A 22,912-nucleotide genomic window follows, 5' to 3' on the forward strand; every position below is an offset into this window, starting at 1 on the left:
TCCATTGTCCATGACTCTGTCTTGACTGAAAGCACCTTTCTGTTCACGTCTCATTACGATGTTTTCCTGGAGAAGTTAGACATTCGGAATATGTGATGAGGGATTCTGCACGGGCTGCTCCCGTTCACTTGATGAACCTTAACCTACTGTGGTCTGCATAATTTGAGGCGGTGTTATGTGTGTGTGTGTTTGTGTCTGTGTGTGTGTGTGTGTGTGTGTGTGTATGTGCGCCTCTGCATGCGTGTATAAATACTTGTGCATATTAACATGTCAACATGTTCGCGTTGATGTGTGTGTGTGAACTGTGAGTCGGGCTGGAGAGGCACAACCCCTGTGTGATGTCCTGTGAACCCCCCTCTCCCTTCCTCCACAGCTATTGCCTCCGTCCCTCTTATTCCTCCAAAAAACAGAAAGGCAGGTACTGTATTCGCTATTGGCTATGAGATGGCATCATCCTGTGTTCCACCATGTACATAGGACACGATGCACTGTATGCTGCCATCTGCTGGAGACAGCCTGCAGTGCCCTCTCTGTGTGTCACATGGAGCCATTCAGTCTTGTCTTTTAACACCTTCGACTCATATAAAAGGTGCATGAGACAAAAATGCACACATTTGGAGGAGCAGACAATATAACAGATGACTAATTCGTCTTTTTACAAATCCCCATTAATTTACCCAAAAGCTCATTTAATTACGCTCCACTCAGACCTGCTGCTGCCATCCAAACTCTTCATTTCCCATGAACAGGCATGAGGTCCTTAAGATCATAAGATCACAGCGCTAAAGCACTCATTCACTTTGCAAATTTGCAAATGAATGACCCAATCATGAAATGACATGTTTCAAAGTACCTCGTGTTATTAATAAAACGTAAATACAGGGTTTGCAATTCCCTCTCATCGCTCATACAGTAAAAAGCCCAAATGTTGAAGTGTTTGGGGTGCTAATCACGGTGATGTGCAGATGGCAGGGGGCTGTGGATCATGGGAGACTGACTGACTGACTGGCTGACAGATGTTTGTGTGACTAACTGCCACTTGTGTGTTTTCTTCTCACAGCCTACGAGGTCGTCATCCGAGAGTATTTGTTCCAGACCTGGTTCAAGCATACCTGGCTCACCGGGTCACACGATCTATGTACGACATGTTTATCCTTTTCTCTTAATAACAGCCTCTTTTGACAGTTATATCTTGTTCAGTAATAGACTTTTCTTCAGTAGTAATCTCCCGTTACCCTTGTGTGTGTGTTTGCATGTGTGTCTTTATTTGTCTCCCTAGGCAAAAGTAGACAATGAGATCCTTGATTACCGAGACCTAGCTGCCATTCCAAAAGTCAAAGCCATTTATGACATTGAGCGCCCCGATCTTATTACCTATGAACCTTTGTACACCACCTCCCTGGATGAGAGAGAGGAGAGACGAGAGAGTGTGGGAGAGGTAAACACACAGACCGCATGCATCATTTCCTGAATGCATGCAATCTTTATGCACAAACAGTAACTGTGCATCAAGAGAAATATTCCTCAAATGATCCTCTGTTTTGTTTTCCCTCTAGTAAGACTTTCCTCAAGAATAAAAACACACAATTAAGTCTGTTTTTCACGCTGTGATAAAAGCTTTTACACAGTACTGAGACTCTGTGTCCCTCACAGCTCCACACTGCCAGGAGGGAGCGTTCCCCCTTGCCTGATGACAAGGTAAGATACGTCACCATGTGCTGATGATGATAAATGATCCTAAATGAAAATGGGAAAGAACAGATGTGTACGTCATATATAGAAGGAGACCATGCACATTGTAGAGACACGGCTTGCAAAGATGTGAAAGAGCAGCAGATTCTTAGTCCTGATAGAGTGGTGATATTTAAAGCCTGTTAAATAATCGCAGGTTGACATCATTGTCTTAAAGAGGCTGTGGCGTGCTCATTTTTTAAGTTATATGTCAAAGTATCGATTGGTACCAACCATGTCGGCATGGCTTGTCAGGAGTGAGGCTAAATACAACTCTGAATTTAGACAAATTTTTTGGGAGGGTACATCTGGTTATCCTCAAAGGGCTTCCTTGAACTCTCAGCTCAATGAAAATGGGTTTTATGGTTGCCCATGAGTCTCCCCTAACCTTCCCGATAAACGATTTGTTTCTTACAATCAATGCACTCCTTCACCTAACATGTATAGATACATTACACATTAAAACAGGATTGTTGTGAATTTCAGTACTACAGATAAGCAAATGTGCATGTTATGATAACCATTACTTTTCATACTACGGTAAACCTCAAAATATGTAACTGCAACTCTAATCTATGCTCCTTAGTAATGTTAACTGTAAAATAAGAAGCCAAAGTATACTCTCATGTGATTCCTTAATGCTCCATATTGACATGGTTTCCAGCTAGCCTATATACTTCAAAAGCATAATCAAACTCCTGAAAATTCAGTTATGGTTTTTGGTTTCAATGTGGCACCCCAAGATTTTCAGTGGTCCTATCTGGCCACCCCACGAAAACTTTCTGGGGGCACCACTGCTGATATTTATGTCTGTCTGTTTGAGCTCCTTTGCCCATATGGAGCAGACTGATATTAGATGAACTATCATGTTTTCAGAGTAGGTCTTAAAAATAAAGTTATAATCCAGATTTGTTTGATTCTTTCCAGTCCTCAAGAAACATGTCGCCAACACCACCTGGTGAGGTGAGCATATCATTTTGTCAAATTTACTTCTCCCTTGTATGGGATGTAAACACAGCATTTGATGTATTTTCTTTAATCCAAGTAGTTTGTGTGTGTGTGTGTGTGTGTGTGTGTGTGTGTGTGTGTGTGTGTGTGTGTGTGTGTGTGTGTCAGGGCTCTTATGACAGGAGGGAACGCATCCTCCAAAGGTCCACCAGTCAGGGGTCCATAGGATCACCAGTTTATAATCGTCATGGTTACACCCCCACCTTGTCACGGTCACCGCAGCATTTCCACAGGCCAGGTGAGTATATGCGAGTGTGTGGGCGCATGTTGTTATATCATTTTGATAAAATTACAGCTTTCAGGATTTTAGGTGGGTGGATGAGATCGTTAGTGGTCAATAACAGTTGTTAAAACACTGTGGATGCGTTCACTGACCCTCCACCTGAACGTTTTCACTTCCCTCCTTCTGATCTATTTACCACTTTAAAGTGGAACTTCACCAAAATTGACTTTAGGTTGTTATGTTATTAGTTTTTGCCTTAACAGAATAACAACCTTTAAGTCAATTTTGCGCCTTTAAAAACACTTTTTGTCCTGAGTTTGCTATTATTTCCATTACAAGTTTGATTTTAAAGTAAAATACTCTTCCTTGTTTCTTACTGTCATCTTGAATACTCCTTACCTCTCACTTTGGGTGTCTTTTATTTCCCCTTTTTTTCGACTTTGATTCCTGTATTTCTTCCTTTTTTTCTTTTGTCCCTCACCTTCTCACCTCCTATCTCCTCCCTACACCGTCCACCTCTGCTGCCTGGTCCTGGGGGTTTTGTCCCCTGTCCCACACCCTCCCTCCCTGCAGAGGCTCTGACAGGCATGCAGAAGCTCTGCTCCTCCCTGTGCAGTAACAGTGTGGGCTCCAGAAATAGTGACTCCCGCCCCACCTCCCCTTTCAGACACCACTTCCTCCCCCATAGCCAAGGTAAGGGCCCCACTCCACTCCTCTCCGCTGCCCTCCCCAAAGGCAATACGTCATCTCCATCACCTGGGATGAAACCTCCCATCAGCGCCCCCATCTGTCATTCTGGATTCATTTCTCATTTGACTATATCTGCCATCCTGAGTGGTCATGTCTTGGTCAAACCCACGCAGCCAAGGCACCGATTCTTCACTAACCAGCATGCACTTCCTCACCTTCAACTAACACAGCCTCTGCCAAAGTAGCTGATGGGCTTTTTGTGTTTTTGCAGCTTTGCATGCACTTTAGAGATACTACAGTGGTAATCCAAATCCAGCACCCAAACTGACACTTCCCCACATGTTGGATGATGAATGCCTTTTTTTGCCTTGTCAGAATGAGTCTCTAGACTCCTGTAAACTGTAAGGCTGAGATAAAAAGAACGGTTTTGTAATATAAGTTTGCTGTTGCATGCTGGGAGTTATTAACTTCTTAACTGTGTGCACTCTTATTAAACCGTGAATTCATATTATACAACAGACTAACAGACATTATAGTTCATGACTCATGACTCATTTCCCTAATCTTGCTATTTTAAACTTTGCCAGTTTTCTCCGCTTTTGTGCTTTCATCATAGCACACAGCTTCATTAACTGCATTTATCAAAAGCAACCAGAATGTCTCCCATTCGCTCAGAGTGACTTCAGCTGGTCCCGTTGGTCCCTGTGTGTTGCACCGTTCAGACTGTGGTTCCCCCTTTAGTATCCCTGCTTACGTTCTGTTTTTGGTTCTTCTCACTGGAGGCACTGACCCGCCAAGTGGCCGGAGCTCCCCCCTCCCGCTCAGGCCCGACAGCCGGCCGGTCACCCCGCCTCTCTCTCAGACCCCTAAACATTTCCACCTCCCAGGTAGGAGCTGGAGCGCACCCTGTCACTGCTCGTCCCTACTTTCTGTCTTTCTTTCTTTCTTTCTTTCTTTCTTTCTTTCTTTCTTTCTGTCTTTCTGTCTTTCTGTCTTTCTTTCTTTCTGGCTTTCTTTCTTTTTTTCTTTCTTTCTTTCTTTCTTTCTTTCTGTCTTTCTGTCTGTCTTTCTTTTTTTTTAGTGTGGACTCAAATTTGATGACTTTAGACTCGACATGAAAAAGGTCAAGAAAGACTTACAACTTGATTTGGACTCAACTCAGGTTGTTCCTATATTGAAAGTACATGGTAGTCAAGAAAATACATAATTACAATAATAATTACAAACAGAAAATTACAGACAAAGAAAATAATAATAAACTTGTTTTAACAAAAGTGTACAAATAATAAAAAGGATGAATCATTTTGGTATTTAATATTTTATTAATTCTATCTCAAATGGCTTTACATTTGGTGAAGAGTGCATTATGACTTGTTTAGGACTTGAAAGTCAGAATTCAGAATTCTTGACTGGGGACTTAACTCGGGACTTGTGATGATACTTGTGACAAAATTTAGGACTTTGGACTTGACTTGGTACCTGTCAGTCTTGACCTAACTCGGGACTTGTATATCTTGGGTTTGGACTTGACTCTGTCTATCTATCTATCTGTTTATCTATCTATCAATCAATCAGTCTATTTATCTATCTATCAATCAGTCAATCTATTTATCTATCTATCTATCTATCTATCAGTCTATCTATCTTTCTATCTCTGTCATTTTACTCCATTTGGGATCAGCTTTTTGCTTTTTCCCCTCTTCTTTCACAACTATACAGATGTATCGCAGGAAAAAAACAGCAAAATTCAGTGTCATCCCTATATGTCATTGCTTGGTGTTGTTGAGATGTTATAATTTGTATCACCGAGGCACTGTATACTCCGTAAATGTCTTTTCTGTCTGTATTTGAATATTTTCAGATCAGGGGAGCAACATCTACAGAAAACCACCCATCTACAAACAACACGGTACCTTTTTTCCTCTAGTAAAGAGTGTTTTATTGTAGTAAAAGGAGTAAAAAAAATGTCAGCTATACTCTTATTATGTTACTGAGCTGAGCTCTTTCTTGAAAATGCTTTTGTTAATCAACTGAAACTGTGTATTCATCTAACCACGTAGTCACCCCCAGTGTCAGTGTATGAGCACTGTTTGAAGTCTGTCTCCAATCCTCCTCTGTCTGACCTGTAGCTTGTTTTACACACTGCACTTTGACTATGATAATGAGAAGTCACAGTAATAATGTAGTTTTCTTAAAGCGAGACTGTGCAACTCTGGCTGACTTGTGACAATTGCAGGATAATGACACTTCATTTTCAAAGAGTCATTTGCGTTAAAGGCAACCTTACTGAAAGAGAGACAAACTACACCAAAAACATTTTATCTGTGACAGGCCACAATGTGATGGAACAGTAGAGTAGAGGAGAGTGATAAAGTCAGCAAACTGACTAGTATCGTCTGTAATATAAAACTGAAGTTTGTTAACATTAGCTAACAATAGGCACTATAGTGGTCATACCAGACCAAGTAAGGTAAGAGCACCAAAACCCTTCAACCTATTGATCCGAACAAGGGTGCATTATTATTGTTTAAGAACTCATCTTTTCATTTGTTAGATGAAGAATATCACATTTACTTTTTACACAGTCTCGCTTTAAAAAGGATCTGAAACAGTATGCCAATGGCGTGAGCAAACTTCATGTACGCCAGTTGGTTTCTGAGAGTTTTTTTTAGTTAAGTGATGATTTGCAGAACAGGTGTAATTTTGCTTGTGCAAGATGTCACTACAAATCATCCTTGCAACACCCTTAAAACAACACTGACTCTTATCCACTGGCAATTCCTCGACACTTATTTAAGAGGATTAGATTTAAAGGACTACTTTACCCATAAAATGATCATTTGCACATTAAATACTCGCCCTGTGTTGCGTTGAATTGTGAAAAAAAACATAGGTTTTCTTACTGTCAATGCAAAATCCTGAGAAAATTCTTGACAAATTGGAGTAAAAGGCGGCCGCGTTTAACAACAGCAAATCTTTATTCGGTCATTTGCGCTGTACATAAACAGACAGCCAATTTCCGCGGGGAACTAAACAGAAAATTAAACTTATCTGTGCTCTCTTTAAAGCCAGACTCCATTGACAAAAACAGTAATTGTACATCACCGAACACAGGAGCTGCTGGTCTACTTCTGCCTCTATCTTTGGTTTGTTTGTGTTACTGTGTGACTTTTGTGAATCCAAACTAACCTTTTAAAGCACCAAAGTAACACATAACACAAACAAACTAACTGATTAAGGAAGCAGTACTCTAGAAGCAAGGTAACATCACTGTTACTGGGGAGCATTTCAGTTTTAATTGTAAAGTTTTAGCTAAAAACCATGTGTTTGGGAAGTACCGAGCATACAACTAGATAAATGAGACTTTGATTATACTATACAAGTTGTGTCATATTTCGTAAACAAATGTTTTGATATAGTTTTGCTTTTGTTAAACATGGCCCCCATTTACTAGAATTCATCAAGAATTTTCTCCGTTTTTGGATTCTTTGTTCACCGTGGAGGCACGTGAGAAAATTAAAATTTAATTCACAAATTCAGTGAAAGACAAGGTGACTTATTGATAAACAAATTATCATTTTTGGGGTTGATGTATTCCTTTAAAGCTTTATACAATATTCAGTGACTTGTCAGGAAAGACATTTTTGCACTGAAAGCAGCATATAGTTTAAACCTGGATGACCCAGGATTAAATGAGCCTGACAATCAGATGGTGCTAAAATGTTTACCTTTGGTTGAGACTGAGACCCAGACACTGATAGATCAGTTCCCATGGTTACCAACCTAGATACAGATGCCATAGCACGCCAAAGCAAGCCTGCTGATGAGATCATCAGATCCGCCACCTTTCCCGCTGCCCATGCTCCCTCTCCAGATGACAGCTCACGGAGCGAGGGCGACCGTTGGCCCTGCTCTCTGGTTGTATTAGGTACAGTAGGCTCCTGATGGGCATGCTTGCACTGCTACCGTCTAGCGTTACAGTAGACACCTCACCACAACCTAACTCTTGTTGTCTCTCCCCTCCAGCTGCCCCAAAAGCTTAACTGCATCCCTGCTTCACCCTGAGCTCACGCTGTTATTCAGGCGTTGTAGTATTTGTCTTTAAGTTTTGCTTGCGCAAAGCAGAGGCGTTGTTTGGTTTCTGTTGCTGCCATATTATTTTCTGCTTGAGGTAGCATCAGTGTCACCATTTTACGTTCACTTACCGCACATGATGGGTGAACTAGCTATACACAATAGTGCCACAAATGACTTGGACAGAGATAACTGAGACTGACTTCAAACTGACTTTTGTCTGTCTGTCTTACATTGTGCCGTTCTGTGTATTCGACATCCAGTAAAATCTTGACATGAATGATGAAGTGTAAACATCCGTCATGTCAGTGTAGCCAAATATTCCAGTAAGTCCCCCTGTTTGTCTGTCTCGTCAACTCTGTCTCACATTTGTGTTCTTCCGTTCACCTTTTACTCATTTACTGTGTGTGTATTCCTCATTGCTCTGCAGCCAAATGAAGCAGCCACATCTGTCTATCTTTCTCTAAATTTGATCTGTGGATGAAGCATTTCATCTGGTTGTACTGTACATATGTACATGTGAAGCATGGTTTCCTCCAGAGAGATTTGTGTGTTTTTCTGTGCACTTTTGTGTGTTTTTTGTAACTTTTTGGGCTGGTGTACGGCACCTGTAGGTTCAGAAGGGAGGAGACGATCCAGAGAAGAGGAGGAGGAAGAGGCCTTGAAAAGAAAGCAGCTCCATGAGGAACATCTCAGCAAGGTCAGTGAGATAGCCCTCAAACTTTAAAGGAATACCTCACCCCCATATTAACCATTTATATGTCAATTTCTCACCCTGTGTTACCTTGAATCCTATGAGTCAGTCATGGGAGCCATGTTTAAGAACAGCCAAACTATATCAGTCAGTACTTCCCAAACATGCATTTTCACAAAAACCTTTCCATTTAAAACTGAACTGAGAGTGAAATATATTTATGCCGTCATCAAAGACTCAGCCAGACTCAATTGACAAAATCGAAATTTTACCTCACTGAACACAGGAGCTGCTGGCTTACTGTTGTTTTAGTTAGTTAGGTATATTGTTTTACTGTGTGACTTTGGTGTTTTAAAGGGTTAATTCAGATTCACCAAAGTCACACAGTAACTAAAACAAACTGACTGAGGAATTGGTAGACCAGCATTTCTTGTGTTCAGTGAGGTAAAAACGCTGTTTTTGTCAATAGAGTCCGGCTTTGGAGGTAGCATAGATAAGTTTCACTGTCAGGTTAGCTTTAAATACGAAAGTATTAGCAAACAAAATATGTTTATGGGAAGTGCTGAGCATATAACTAAATAAATGAGACTTCAAGTGTACTGCAGAAGTTTAGTGAGAGCTGATGTTTTGATATTGATATTCTGTTATTAAATGTTGATCATGAATTTTCTGATTTTGGATTCTTGTAATCAACGTGTGCCTGAGATGAATATGTGAATATGCATGCTGCGTGTCCTTAATGTTTGTGTCTTAAACTAATGTCTATCCGTGGATATCCTATAAAGTATTGGAATGTGTGTATGTGTGCAGATTCAGTCTGGTTTGGGGAAGCTCATTCTGAAGGAGGAGATGGAAAAAGAGCAGATCAGAGAGCGCCATGCACGTAGCCTCTCTGCTCAGCGCTACGACCCCAAACAGACCAACTGTGACGCAGGTACAGAGCAGCATCAGCTAATATGCTCTTGAGTCGTCAGCAATGTACTATAACACAAGGTCTGTGATTTAGAACACTTGTAACGTGTACGGGTTATGAAATAGCTTCAGTTTGTGATTTGAAAAATCTCGGTTAATGTTGCCAATTTATGTCAATATCTTTTTAAATCCAAATATAAATTTAAACATTATTTGTTTTTTAGATCCAACTTCTCCAACCAAAACTAACTCTCTGCCTGGCTATGGAAGGAATGGGCTGCATCGGGTGAGAGCTTAACAAGATTGCTATTGAAAAAAGACGGCTAAATGCAAGTAGATGACAAAGAGAAAAAAAAATTGCATGTTAAATGCATTATACCTTGTCACCAGTGCCAGAGGCACTACTTCTTTTCATCTTTTAACACAGTAATTATATTTCAATCCCATTCTGGTTCTAAATCAACAACTAAATACCCTGTAGCACCCAATATTTTTGCCTAAAAATGTAAATAGCACGAGTTCCTGATAACATAATGAAATTTGCACAATTGAAAATGTAATAAAAAGCCAATACTGTTATAACTTGGCCAGTAATGTCTTAACATATGTTGTGATGAATTTGCTGGTCTTGAGCACACTGCTGCTTTTTTGGGGTTGACCTTGGTGTGTGCACACTCACTTAACTGATTGCACCTGTGACAATAATCTAGTGCTGCTCTGATTGCCTGACACCTGAGATCAGCCTCGGTGTATCTGTGAGCTGCCACTTGCTTTTAACATATCCTGATGAAGACTTTTTTAATTTATTTTTTTATCTGAACTGTTAAGTGTGCAAGTACAGAAGATGTATAATTCTGTTAAAGGAAAGTTAGCTGACTGAAAACACCAAAAACTTGACACTGATTTCATGTTTGGAAGTGTAAACTTTTGGCCAGGAATACTCAACTGGCTTTGCCAGGGGACACTTTAACAAAATGATAGGAGGCCAGAGGCCACTTAATTAATGAAATGTAATAATATTTGTCAAATAAAGGAGACAAATCCAGTTGTAGCAGCCCTATGCAGCCAGATTTAGCTGTCCAGAACAGGTCAGGTGTATGCAGGAGTGTTTCTTGTATTTAAGAATATTCATGGTTTAGCACGGACCTCCTCTGACAGATCCTCCCCTGGCACTTTTTTTTTCTTATAAATAAGCTCTATTTGAATGCTTTTTAAGACACACCCTGGCCCCTTATTTACATTCACAGTACAAAAAAATGCCCAAATGCCAAATGTGAATCAATTTATCTTAAATCTGATTTTGTAAATGTTATCAGGCAAAGATGCATTTGGCTAAAATCCCAAACAATTGGACATAAACCTGCCCATACCCATGCTAATCGGTTGTTGTGCAAGAATTGTCCATTAGATTGGAGTGGATCTTTGATTAGACGCCATCTTAAAATGACAAAAGCTGCAGACGATGCAGAACATTAAACTAGCGAGTGATGAAAGAGTCAATTAAATGTCCAGAAAATGTCCTTTTTCATCTGAGTCAACAGTGATTCTTATTGAATGAAGTGTCTCCTTTGCCTCGCCTGATCTTTTGAATAAGGTATTACATTTTCAATTGAAATGTTATTAAAATATCCGTCAGGACAGTTTATGACATCATTGATAAAGTTATTGCATTACTGGGTTTTATAATGTTTTCCATCAGGCTATGCAGAAATTTAATTTTATAGATTTTTTTTTTTTTTTTTACATTTTTTGCAAAATATTTACATTATTGGGTGCAACATACCAATGTGTTTGTGTTAATATTTATTTTTGTCTGTGTTCCCACAGCCCCAGTCAACAGACTTCACCCAGTACAACAGCTATGGTGACATGTGTGGAGGAGGCAGAGGTGAGAGGTGTTACCAGAATCAGAATGTGGCCACCGAGCAAATCTCTTGCCAAAGTCACCAGAGCTATTCAGCAGCAGTATTCAGAAATGGCTTGCTACGTGTACATAAATGGACATGCATTGTAAAAGATATTTGCATAATAATTCGCACAATGTGTCATCAGGGACAACAGTGTTGTAGATAGTAGCCTGGCAGGGGATTTGACAGCAAAACCATTAACTGTGAGTCTCATTTTCTGTCCCATGTTGTCCTGCAGAGTTTCAGGTATGTCTCTCATCTGCTTTTACACATGGCATGCTTCCTCACCTTGCATCATATATTTGCTTGCTCATGGGTTGCAAGAGGCACCTTGCCCTGAATGCACACCGCCCACTGCTACATGCTTGCATCACTGTTGGATTTAATGTCAACTACAGGGCATGCAGTGCAGCGATTTCAAATACCCAAACATGCACTGCCCAGTAGCTGAACCGGTGTGCTGTTAATGCAATGTACTATCATCGCCTCATGTCTTGTTTTGTGTGTTGTTTACCAATGTTATAACTCACGCTAAATGTGACATTTAAATACCGGATTTTAAAATCCACCATATAGAAAATAAACTACAGAGACATCAGACAACATGTAAACGACTGCCCATCTCAAATTCTGATGAAGATACTGAACAGTACCCAAACTACTTGCTCCATCCAGTGAAAACTGTGCCCACTGTCATTAGTGGACATATTCATGCCATTAACCCTGCAGTCCCCTTCCACTATATTACATTTGTGTATGTTCTATTCTTTAGCACATTAAGGATGGCCGCGCAGCACTTGCAAGGATGGACAGGGGAGTATCTATGCCTAATATGTTGGAACCAAAAGCAAGTATCTTCTTCTTCTTGTACTGATGACAACATTGTAATCAACACTGAAATATGTTAAAACATTTCTACATTGTTCACTTAGGCCTATTTAAAGGTCCAGTGTGTAGGATTTAGGGGGGTATATTGGCAGAATTGGAATATAGTATAATAATTATTTCTTTTTTTATTGTATAATCACCTGAAAATAAGAGTTTTTCCTCGCCTATGGAGATTGCCATGTTGCACTGACATGTTTCTACAGTAGCCTACAGCTGTGGTTCTCAAACTTTTTTTCTATAATGTACCCCCTTTGAAATATTTTTTCAGCCAAATACCCCCTGACCAGTGCAAAACATTTTTGGTAGGAAAAAAAAAAAGAGGTACAACACAGCGCTATGCCATCAGCATCTGATTTATTAAACAATATTGTAAGTGAAAAACACTTTCAAATTTGGGGGTTGCAACTTGTGGACGTAAATCTCATTAAAACATAATCTTTTGCATACTGACGGTATTTCGTCGGTTCTGGTTTCGCCTTCTTTGTCACTTGTCTCTCCATGTTTTCAGCAGCATTGCTGCTCCACTTCAACCACGACCCCATTGTTTGTGTCTTAACAGCGGCAAGTGATTGATTGAAAGGTGATGACATTTGACAGGTTGGGTCAAACGATCCTGGTTTGGGGAGAGTCTGGGTTTCTTTAAGGATATTGAAATTGAATACTGAGTATAAAATTCAGTTTATGAACTTAGATTTATATTTTTACTGAACTTTTTATAACAATTTTTTTTAGGGGTTATGTATTACTGCTATTCTTTAAAATATCTCACGTACCCCCTGGAGTACCTCCACGTACCCCCATTTGAGAAACAGTGGCCTACAAAACGGACAAACCAAACACTGGCTCTAGATAGGGTCATTCGAGATTTTTTCTTTTTTGCTTTTCTGCATAGACCACTATAGTTTGTAGCCCCTCCGTGACGAGAGCATTGAAAAAACACTGATTTCCCTCATGTGAAAGTGCTGTATTCAGTGTCTTTAGAGACACAATCGTGGAGTATATTTGTTTTGGAAAGGAACAGACCTCTGGACAATTCGGCTGTGATAAAAACCATCCAGAAGCGATCTAAAGTTATCAAAGAAAAAAGGAGAGCACACATTAGCACATGCTGGACTAGCAGCCTGTGCCAAACAGCATTGGAAAAACAGTTATTTGTGACCTGAAACTGCTTTATTTGGTGTTTCTACTGGTTTTAAGCACCTGGTCTGTTTATTTTGGAGAGGAAGAGACCTCTGCACGTAATTCGGCTCCAGGTAAAAACCTGAAAAGTCACTACTGTAAGAATTATAACCTGGAAAAGTTTCAGCTAGTTGCACTTTGCAATCCTCATCACTAGATGCCACTAAATCCCCCTGGATCTTACACACTGTTCCTTTAAGTGCATTTTAACTGTAAATGAGGACACATTTTGCAGCTAATTTAAAGATAGTCTAACCTCGGCTATTAGACCAAGAAAAAAAGAGAGCAGACGAAAGATTGAAGATGAAATGACGAATTTAGCATGTTGTATTTGCCCTCGTAGTGTGGGGACATTGGTGGAAGAAATAGGGAACTAAAAGAGAATTTTAACTGGAGGTGAAAGACTCACATTACCTGGGTTCCTGATTTAGCATGCCGCTTCAGGAGCTGCCGAGTCACTCTAGCGCTTAGCATGCTGGCTTCTCCATGCTCATCTGCACATAGCTTTGACTTAAAGTGGCTGGATACTGTATGCAGCATACAGTGAAGAATCCAACGCCCAGATTGTCATCCAAACAACTCATATCACTATATACTGCGTAGTATATACGAGATTGTACATAACTGTGTGGATATGAGTTGGCCAGAGGCCTCAAAGAACTTCTAGTTGCTTATTATTGAGCATTTCAGCTAAATTAACAACTCTCATTCGCCAGTTTCTTTATATGCAGGGGGGGGATTAGGTATTTAGAAACGCAGAAGTACCTCAGATTTCCAGGACAATCATTCCCATGTGGATTTACTTGGCCTACATCACTGGTGGTAGTTCTTTTTTTAGTTCGCATTAAATTACTCTAAAAATACAGCCCGTTACATAACATGTTTTCATGTTTTTGCCCGTACCTAATTGCACGTTTTTACACCCAAAAAAAGTGTGCACATCATAGCACCCTGCATTTCCCCAACAACCTAAAAAAATGACAGCTCTCACTCCCAGTCAGCCTCCTGTCACATACCTGTTCTCCCACCCAGTGTTCCCTCTGTCACAGACAAAAATATCCAAATTTGATAGTTTTGTTTGATAAAGGTGGTTTGCAACTGTGTGAAGCTTAACTTCCAGCTTGTAGATTTGACCTGTTCACTGACCAAGTGTCTCCTTCTGAAGGTGTACCCCTATGAAATGCTCATGATAACCAGTAGAGGGAGAGCTAAACTGCCCAGGGATGTGGACAGAACCAGACTGGAGGTATCAGATTTCCACCTGACTGTCCGCAAATTGATACTGGATTTCTCTACTTTGTGTAAATGACATGTTACACAAATACAACTGTAGCAAGGAATGTGCAGTATCCATTGCTTCTTGTCATTTTTGCAGTGACCCTTTTTATGGCTTTTGGTGCTAATCACGAAACACCCCCTTCCCCTCCCACCCTCCCCTCCTTTGTTTTCTCCACCTTTGTTCTCAATTCTAGCGCCACTTAGCACCCGAAACGTTCTTTGACATCTTTGGAATGGAGATCCAGGAGTTTGACAGGCTTCCCCTGTGGAAACGCAACGACATGAAAAAGAAGGCCAAGCTCTTCTAGCACTCAGAGCAGCATGCACACACTGTACATTCATTCAGATAGCACACGACAACTGTAATCTAGATGTAGGTTTTTGGTTTATTTCCTTTTCTTCTGGGTTTTTGTTTTTATCCTGGCATAATCAAGGAAGCCGTGAAATGGACTCTTTTTGCTCTGACACTTCCTGAGACTGTGAGCTGAGTGATTTGTCCAGTTGCACAGGAGACGAGGAATGGGAATCTCTTCCATGTTCAAAAATGACAAAGAATGAATGATAAATAGGGTCATGTTATTTGGTTTGACTGCGCTTGTTTTACTTCTTGCTTTGCTTTGAGTGGAACTGCTTTCCTTTCTTTCTTGCTTGTTTCTTCCTACTATTTGTTGCTGTTGATTCCTGTGGAACTTTGTAAGTACAGTAGAACCTCATGGCGCCATTACGATATGTCCATGCTCGTAGCTTGAACATGTGTCAGCTTTCCTTCGCTTGGGCTGAAACAGTTTTAGTCCAAAGTTTGCAAGAATCGGCTCAGTGAGTCTTTGATTTAAAAAACAAAATAAAAAATTAAAAAGCCACTGGGAAAGCAGTCAGCTGACCCATCAACTGTTTTACCGGATCTTCATGAAAATAATGAATCATCCGAGCACCTACACATCGTCATCCCCCCCCCCGGCTACTGTACACGCCACCAAACATTCATCCGCCCCTGACAAAAAGAAAAATGTCTCTCTTCTCAGGCTCTCATAAACATGGCCAGACACTTTCCCTTTACATGTATTGGAAGTACAAATCTTAATATATTTTAGTGCCGTATCCGCCGTACAGTAACCAACAACTAGAAAAAACACCTAATGTAAGAAACAACTGTATTTGAAAAGTACTGTTTTATAAATGAAAAAAACCCACACTGCCATTTGTTGTATTGAAATCTAAGCCAATAAAGCTTTAAATCACCATGAACCATATGATCCTCAGCTATACCAAAGGTACCCACCGCCTCTTTTCTGTTCTCTGCTTTCTTCTTCACATTTCACCAATATAAATACAGTAGTTCTGTGAAGTTACACAGGGTGAGAGGTGATCTGAGGACTGGTTGACTTTTATGGGAACAATCAGATAGTAGAGTTTATTGACTTACGACACAAACTCTGATTAAATGGGGCCCCTGTCAGGAAGCATCCTTTTATATTAGCTTAACCTTTTACTGTGATGTGAGTATCTAAAGTATATAGCTACATCTTAAAGCTTTGTTCGGAGACAAATAAACCTCTGATGTCAGTGCACAGACTAGTGAACACAACAACATACTAAATATCTAGAATTACTCTTCGAGCATTGCCTAAATCAAAACTTCATCACAGAGTGTGCCTTGAAAACCCATTTGCATCATTTCATGTGCTGCATATAGAACATTTTCCAAAGCATACCACTGTTTTTTAGGTTAAATAAGAATGAGCTCCCTCATTCCAAGCAGCTATCAGTTTTCATATTTTATATTGGTATGATGGAAACAACAATTTGCAAAATCTTGCTTTAGGAATAGAATGCATCACTGTGAATATGTATATTAAATATTATATTATTTTGTTAGCGATGTTTTGTTTGCAGTTAATAGAGTTGCAAGCAAAGGTTATTTAAGTGCAGTTGGTAAGACAGGACGTCCGAGCCTTGGCAGCTGCATTAACCTCTTCAATGCATAAATATTGTTCTGTTTGTTATAGTCATGTTTTCCTATTGTTTGTCCTTGGGTTTGTGTTTCCAACAATGTGGTACTCTGTGTATTTATGAAAGCAGTGTTGCAAAGCAGCTAACTCTTATCAGGCTTGTATGGTACCACGTTGCTTCTAGGTTACATACTAGCTTATATTTTTTGCCATTTATGCTCACACAATACATCCTCAATTATATAACAATAGTCAAAAAAGAGCCAGGGCCCTAGTGAAACCAGTAGCCAGGTTTATATTATAAAATGAATTTCTTAAGGCCATTTTGGGGCCTACCTTGTTCAGCTCCATCAACTCTCTCCACAAAAATGGTCCAAAAAGGTCATCATTTTACAATTGTTGAAAAAAGTGTATTCACCGTTATAGATGTTTAAGGTGAATTTTTTAATTGTTAAATGTACTTTTTGTGATAATTAAGTTATAGAAAATACTTTAAATGCAAATGTTGAATTGTACATTCATGGAATCCCACCATGACATACTTTGTTATAGTGTATTCAGGTTTATATACTGTTCAAAAGCACCACAGTTAACAAAACTTTATTTTATCTTAACAGATTAGCATAGATACATTTCATTATCAGATATCAGAGGCTCTCACACTAACATTGCTGTTAAATACTAGCCTGAAGACTGTTCATGACCATGCCTGATACTGACTACCTTGCTGCACAATGATAAGGTAATGACCAAAAAAGAGAGGAAACTAATTTTCAGCTGAATGGATAATTGACCTCAAGCATGTTTAAAATCTTACCAATTTTATTTTTTATGTATACTGAAATGAACACAACAGTGCCTCCATGGATAGCAGGAGAGACACAGTTAAAGAATTTAAGAAATATATATATAAAAAAACAAACATCAGAATTTTATTATATTATATTATATAATTATTTTTGTGTCTGAAAGGGTTTTTTCACAAAAAAAAGTTCTGTAACCCAGTTAAAATTCTTAAAACTGCATGGATTCACTTGACACTCGAAAAATTCATAATCTATAAATATAAAAGTATTGTTCATTTTAAACTAGTACACACAGGATTTTTCTCTTCACTGATAAGTCTGTATAAGCACTGGAGGTTTCAGGTTTTCACACCATACTTGCGTAAGTGGCATACTAGGCTGTGATTTGCTTCCAAACTAGTTGTGATGTCACAAAATCCTGCTCCAACATAAGCATCTTAAACTGAGATTTAAGGTGATCACAGAGAAGCTGTCCTCCTTCACCAGATGAGTGTCAAAACACTGTCACAGACATCATTCGGTGCAGTGATACATCCAAGGAAGGTAACAAAACAAAAATATAATTTTGGATGGAGGTGCACTTTAACAAAATACTGTAGAAAACCACTGCATGCTTTGGAAAATGTCTATGATGATACAGCTTGAAGCAATTTGTGAAAAGAAGCCTAAAAATACCAGTATGGGTCTTAAAAAGTAATGACAAAAAATATCCTTCTTAGGTATCAAATGCATCACTTTTACAGTGACTGCTTATCAGAGCTGCAGTATGGCCTCATTCAGTCAGAGGGGGAATTATTATGAGACAAATGTGAGTGATTGTGGACACAAAAATAATGTTTTTCATCTTGGAGAAGGCAGCACTGACAAATACCGATACATGGAATCTGGAAGACAGATGTCCGCTTCTGAGCTCACAACACTACAGTGTGCCAGTCATGTAATGGCAATGAGGAGATCAATGGGAATCATTTTCAGCCCGATTAGGTCGCAGAAACAGAGCAAAGCCTTCAGCACTGCTACACAAAACTGTACCATGTGAACATACAGTCTCAAAATGCAGAAAATATGGTATACAGTCAAAGATAAATACAATATGGTTGTTACAGTACACACTCCTGACTTTCAATCTCAGCTTTGTTCATCATCTCACAAGAAACTGCTTCTGCAGCCGCACTTCACCACAGCTGTCTGACTGGTGTTGAACTGAGCTGTGCTGAATGTGTGTGCAACCCTTTCTACAGGAGACATTAGAAAATCACCAAGAGTGTCTAAAGAAGCAAAGAGATGCAGTTAAATACAGACTGAAAAAGCTGGCAGCACGACAGTCAGAGATCACAGTAAGTTGTTTTCAGGGGATGCTATGGAAGCCCATTTTAGCCAATGTGATAGAAATCATAAAAAAAGATAATGGCTAACTACCTCCAAATAATACCTCAAAATAATCCCAAAAAAGGTCAATATAATCAAATTTAAAAAAAAAAAAAAAAAATAGTGGCTTTCTAAAAATACATTTTTTTTGTTATTTTTCGAGATACTAAGTCATTATTCTTGAGAAAGTTTCATTCTTTGCGATAATAAGTCATCACTGTGAGATTCCATGTCATTATTTTTAAGATATGAAGATGTTATTTTGAGTTAAGTGAGTTGATATTTTGATAAGGATTTGCAATAATATTTTGAGAAAATTTCTCATTCTAATGACTTACTGGATCCCCCCAGGACCCAACCCCCAAACAAACACACTGGCAGAAATGAGCTTCCATAGACATACCAGTTAGTGATGAAATTTTGCCACAACATGAAATTGTTCAGTCTTTCTTGTGACATTACATTTGATTATTAAAAATTGCATCAGTTGTTTAGCAAAAACACAATAATCATGATGCCATCAGGCTGTATTTTAAACTAATACATGCTTATGCCTGATTCAGAAAAAGTCCTCAGTGATAAGGGAGAACATCATACGGAAGTACCAGGAGATCCAGGCCGTCTTAGACGAGGACTTGAGGATTACCCTGTCCCACCTGGAGATGGAGGAGCGGGCTGCTGTCTGTGCTCTGGATGGACTGATGGAGAAGAACTGTTCTCTAATCCAGGAGATCGAGCAGGACCTGGCCAGACTCACTGTGGCAATGGAGCAGACCGACACAGAGCCTGACACAATGGTGATTAAACTTAAAGTCCACTGGACGAAATACGACATAAAATTCATTACCTACCTTCTCTTTTGTGTGTGGGAATTGAAAATGTTATATTTTGCTTTCAGAATTTGTTTAATATTAATTTTTCTGCTTTTCTTCAGTCTTTCTTTTCATACCCTGAGCAGCAAGACATGGAGACAGTGGACAGGTATAGTATTAAATCACAGTGAATAATATATATATTTTAAAATGGAGCAGCAGCTGATTTTTCTTATTGTGGTCTGCCTCCTACAGAGTAATGGACTTGCTAAACAGGACGGACCCGAGCAGTGTGAGCCTGGATGAAGTTAAAGCTGACCAGATCCTCAGCCTCGCCAACAACATGCTTCTGCTCATCAGCTCACAGACTCCTATAATAAAGAAACTCGCCAAGAGTTGTCAGTTCACTCGTTGTTTCTTACTTGTTCATAAAAGCTTGACCTCTTTTTTAATTTTCTGTACAAATGCTGTTAAATATCTGTCTACAGATTCCAGTGAGGTGAGTCTGGATCCAGACACAGCCCACCCAAAGCTGATCATCTCCCCCGAAGGTGACAGTGCCATCTACACAGACACCTGGCAGCAACTCCCTGACCTCCCTGGACGCTTTGACACCACCCTCAATGTCATCAGCTTGCAAAGCTTCAGCTTTGGTCGCCATTACTGGGAGATTGATGTGACTGGGAAGACTTACTGGGAACTGGGTGTCACCCATCCCAACCTTCCCCGTAAGGGAACCACTGAGGACTGCTGGCTGGGCCGCGGGGACGAGTCCTGGTGCGTGGAGTTCTTTGATGGGGAGTATACAGCGTGGCATGGAGGCGTGCCCCACCAGCTGCCTTTCACAAAACGCTTCTGTCGGATTGGTGTTATGTGTAGTTTCCCTGCAGGGTTGGTGACGTTCCTTGAGGCAGACAACATGACACCGCTGTTCTCCTTCTGTGCAGGGACCTTCTCGGACTGCCTCCACCTGGCCCTGTGTCCTGGTCATGACCACAATGGCAACAATGCTGAGCCAGTTGTAATCTGTAATGATCCATCTCCTACCAGTGATCTCTGATCAGTGGTTCAAAAAAAAAGAAGCTTTTAGTAACTCCCTGCTACGGCACCATTTTATAATAACGCACCAGTAGAGTGCCACAAGGATGATGTTTTTTCTGTAGACCAACCCAGATGTTAATGTAACCGTGGTTCCCTCGTCAAAAAGCATATGGGATTTTTCCATTTTGGATCATTGCAGAAAATAAATTCTGTGGCAAGCACATGTTTATGATACTTATATGTTCTGTTCAACAAGATAATCTTCACTAATGAACACCACTAAGCTAAAACGACCACACTAAGGTTGGGTCGTCACCACTACGAGACTGTAAAGCCGTGTTCGGCGTGATGAAATTTTGTAGTCCCATTTAGCCACTTGATAGCAAGCTCTGTTTTTTAGACCCATGAGCTTCAAAGTTTGCCAGTGGGGTACTTACTGACGTATTTTATGTTGCAGAACAAAATGTGAAAGTCTCTTTACCTTGTAGCCGCAGACATAACTTCTAGGGGTGTAATGATCCATCGATCTGGACTGATACATTGATTCAATGAGCAATGATCCTGTATCATCCATGCGAAGTGTAAACATTGATCCATATCATCCTCTATCAGATGCACCTTTATTTTGAAAATTCTGTGTTACCATCACAGGCAGATGATGAGAAGCAGACAAGAGACAGGTGATGAGAATAACGCTATTTACTCGTGAATAAATCATCACTCTGGAAATGCTTTGTTTTCTGAGAAACTGCGAGTCAACAGGTCAACAGACAACGTGTTATATGTAAACAAAAGCAGTACTCAGAAACGTCACATCCTGTCATGGGCTAACCTCGCTCCCTGCTAATAGCAGCATTAGCTGCTCATTTTCAAAAATGTTTGGCTGAAAAGACGTACATGCAGACTTTAATTCAACCGTGCTGTTTTGTCGGGAGATGTGGTGACTTAAACCAGTGGTGAGTAAGAAAAAGCATAAATAATACATCTATGGGTTAAATTATGGGTGGAGGAAAAGTCCGCTAGCCGCTAAGATAATTTGTGCAATTTAAAAAGCCATAGGCTTATGCTAATAACATTAGCATGTTGTATATATGGGGGAAATGTGACGTACAAAAGACGTTTGTTTTTTCTGTGAAGCTTGACAGTTATCATTAAGCTGACTTTTATACTTTTGTTAAATGGTTTTGTTGTTAATCCATGTTTTATGGCTGCTGGGAAAAGTTTGCCATAGGGCTTTCAGTCAGCGATCCCTTAAGTTTTAGGAAAAAGATTTAGGCTTAGATATTGTTCAGATTTTTTTTGGCAAAAATTTTTTTTGGCATATTCTTCTCTAACTGACTGTGTTAAACAAGCAAAAAATATTGTGTTAAATAGATCGCAGGCCTTTAAATCTAATCTATCATATCTTGATGAAACTAGTGATTTAAGCAAAAACCCACTCAAAAATTCCATTGGCTTTGAGACGAGGGAACCTGAGGTGCTGACATGCTGAGTCATTTCTGGGTTGTATTGGACTCATTCTTGGGGTTCTCTTTTTTAAGGGTTTATAAGCTGTAACTAATGGCTTTATTAATTATTCCAATCCATTCAGTAGATGTTGAGATTTTTCACAGCATTAACAAAAACTTTGACCTGCTGGTGGAGCTAAACGACATTCAGGTGATGTTATAGCTTAAATATATAGCTTAAAACTTCCTCTTTCAACCTCATATTAGCACCAAAGTAAAAGTTGGATATATCTCCTGGGAAACATAGATGTTGTACACACTTTGGTACATTTCCATCCTGTTGATGTAGATTTATTATAGAGGATAGGAGAAAACTTTAACCTTCTTGTGGAGGTAGAGGAAAAGTCAGGGAATCACAAAACATTTAGCATTAGAATCCATCCTTTGGAAACCATGAATACCAGTACCATATTCATGACAATCTATAGTTTTTGAGATATTTCTCTAAATGCCAAAATCATCAACTTCATGGTAGCCCTACAAGAATATTCAGGGGATTGCCAAAGTCAGTGGGATTCATATTCAGGAGGCCATGAATCTTTGGACAAAGCTTTATGATAATAATTCACATATATGAGATATTTAAGTATGCACCAAAATGGTCAAAAGATCAGCATACCAACAAGCTGACAGGCTAGGGTTAACAGTAAGCAAATAGTGTTATCTTATATCTACTTTATAGATCAGTTAGAAGGCAAATCTGGATTGCTAAATTGGGAAATATCTTTCTGGTATTTATCCCTTCTATTTGATGATAATACATCAATAATGTTGGCAATCCATTTACCAAATGCTCATGTGTTTCATAGTTTATATTAATCTACCCAGTCTAAAACTGAAAATG

The 22,912-nt window shown here is 39.6% G+C and overlaps 2 protein-coding genes across 9 annotated transcripts in view; both read left to right on the forward strand.

Moving 5' to 3' along the window:
- The window catches only part of LOC121943084 (actin-binding LIM protein 1-like), a 54,742-nt gene extending 38,895 nt beyond the window's left edge, over positions 1–15,847 (forward strand). For 4 of the 8 annotated variants that reach the window (XM_042486470.1, XM_042486469.1, XM_042486466.1 and 1 more), the window contains 17 exons: positions 1,061–1,138; positions 1,280–1,438; positions 1,654–1,698; positions 2,659–2,694; positions 2,848–2,977; positions 3,536–3,655; positions 4,435–4,539; positions 5,514–5,561; positions 7,440–7,580; positions 8,341–8,426; positions 9,231–9,354; positions 9,557–9,618; positions 11,160–11,220; positions 11,478–11,485; positions 12,012–12,086; positions 14,472–14,552; positions 14,779–15,847. In XM_042486470.1, coding sequence (XP_042342404.1) covers positions 1,061–1,138; positions 1,280–1,438; positions 1,654–1,698; positions 2,659–2,694; positions 2,848–2,977; positions 3,536–3,655; positions 4,435–4,539; positions 5,514–5,561; positions 7,440–7,580; positions 8,341–8,426; positions 9,231–9,354; positions 9,557–9,618; positions 11,160–11,220; positions 11,478–11,485; positions 12,012–12,086; positions 14,472–14,552; positions 14,779–14,892 — 1,473 coding nt within the window. In that variant the 3' untranslated portion in view covers positions 14,893–15,847. The remainder of the gene's footprint in view (positions 1–1,060; positions 1,139–1,279; positions 1,439–1,653; positions 1,699–2,658; positions 2,695–2,847; positions 2,978–3,535; positions 3,656–4,434; positions 4,540–5,513; positions 5,562–7,439; positions 7,581–8,340; positions 8,427–9,230; positions 9,355–9,556; positions 9,619–11,159; positions 11,221–11,477; positions 11,486–12,011; positions 12,087–14,471; positions 14,553–14,778) is intronic. The other 4 variants (XM_042486468.1, XM_042486472.1, XM_042486473.1 and 1 more) reach the window with 4 other exon arrangements.
- A 1,881-nt stretch (positions 15,848–17,728) lies between these two features.
- On the forward strand, positions 17,729–21,653 carry LOC121943594 (probable E3 ubiquitin-protein ligase TRIML1). The gene is made up of 5 exons (XM_042487155.1): positions 17,729–18,676; positions 19,271–19,504; positions 19,642–19,688; positions 19,775–19,917; positions 20,008–21,653. The coding sequence occupies exons 1-5, from the start codon at positions 18,557–18,559 to the stop codon at positions 20,577–20,579; spliced, it is 1,116 nt and encodes a 371-aa protein (XP_042343089.1). The 5' UTR covers positions 17,729–18,556; the 3' UTR covers positions 20,580–21,653.
- The last annotated feature ends 1,259 nt before the right edge of the window (positions 21,654–22,912 follow it).

The sequence above is a fragment of the Plectropomus leopardus genome, chromosome 5, assembly GCF_008729295.1.
Source record: "Plectropomus leopardus isolate mb chromosome 5, YSFRI_Pleo_2.0, whole genome shotgun sequence".
NCBI classification, from domain to species: Eukaryota; Metazoa; Chordata; class Actinopteri; order Perciformes; family Serranidae; genus Plectropomus; species Plectropomus leopardus.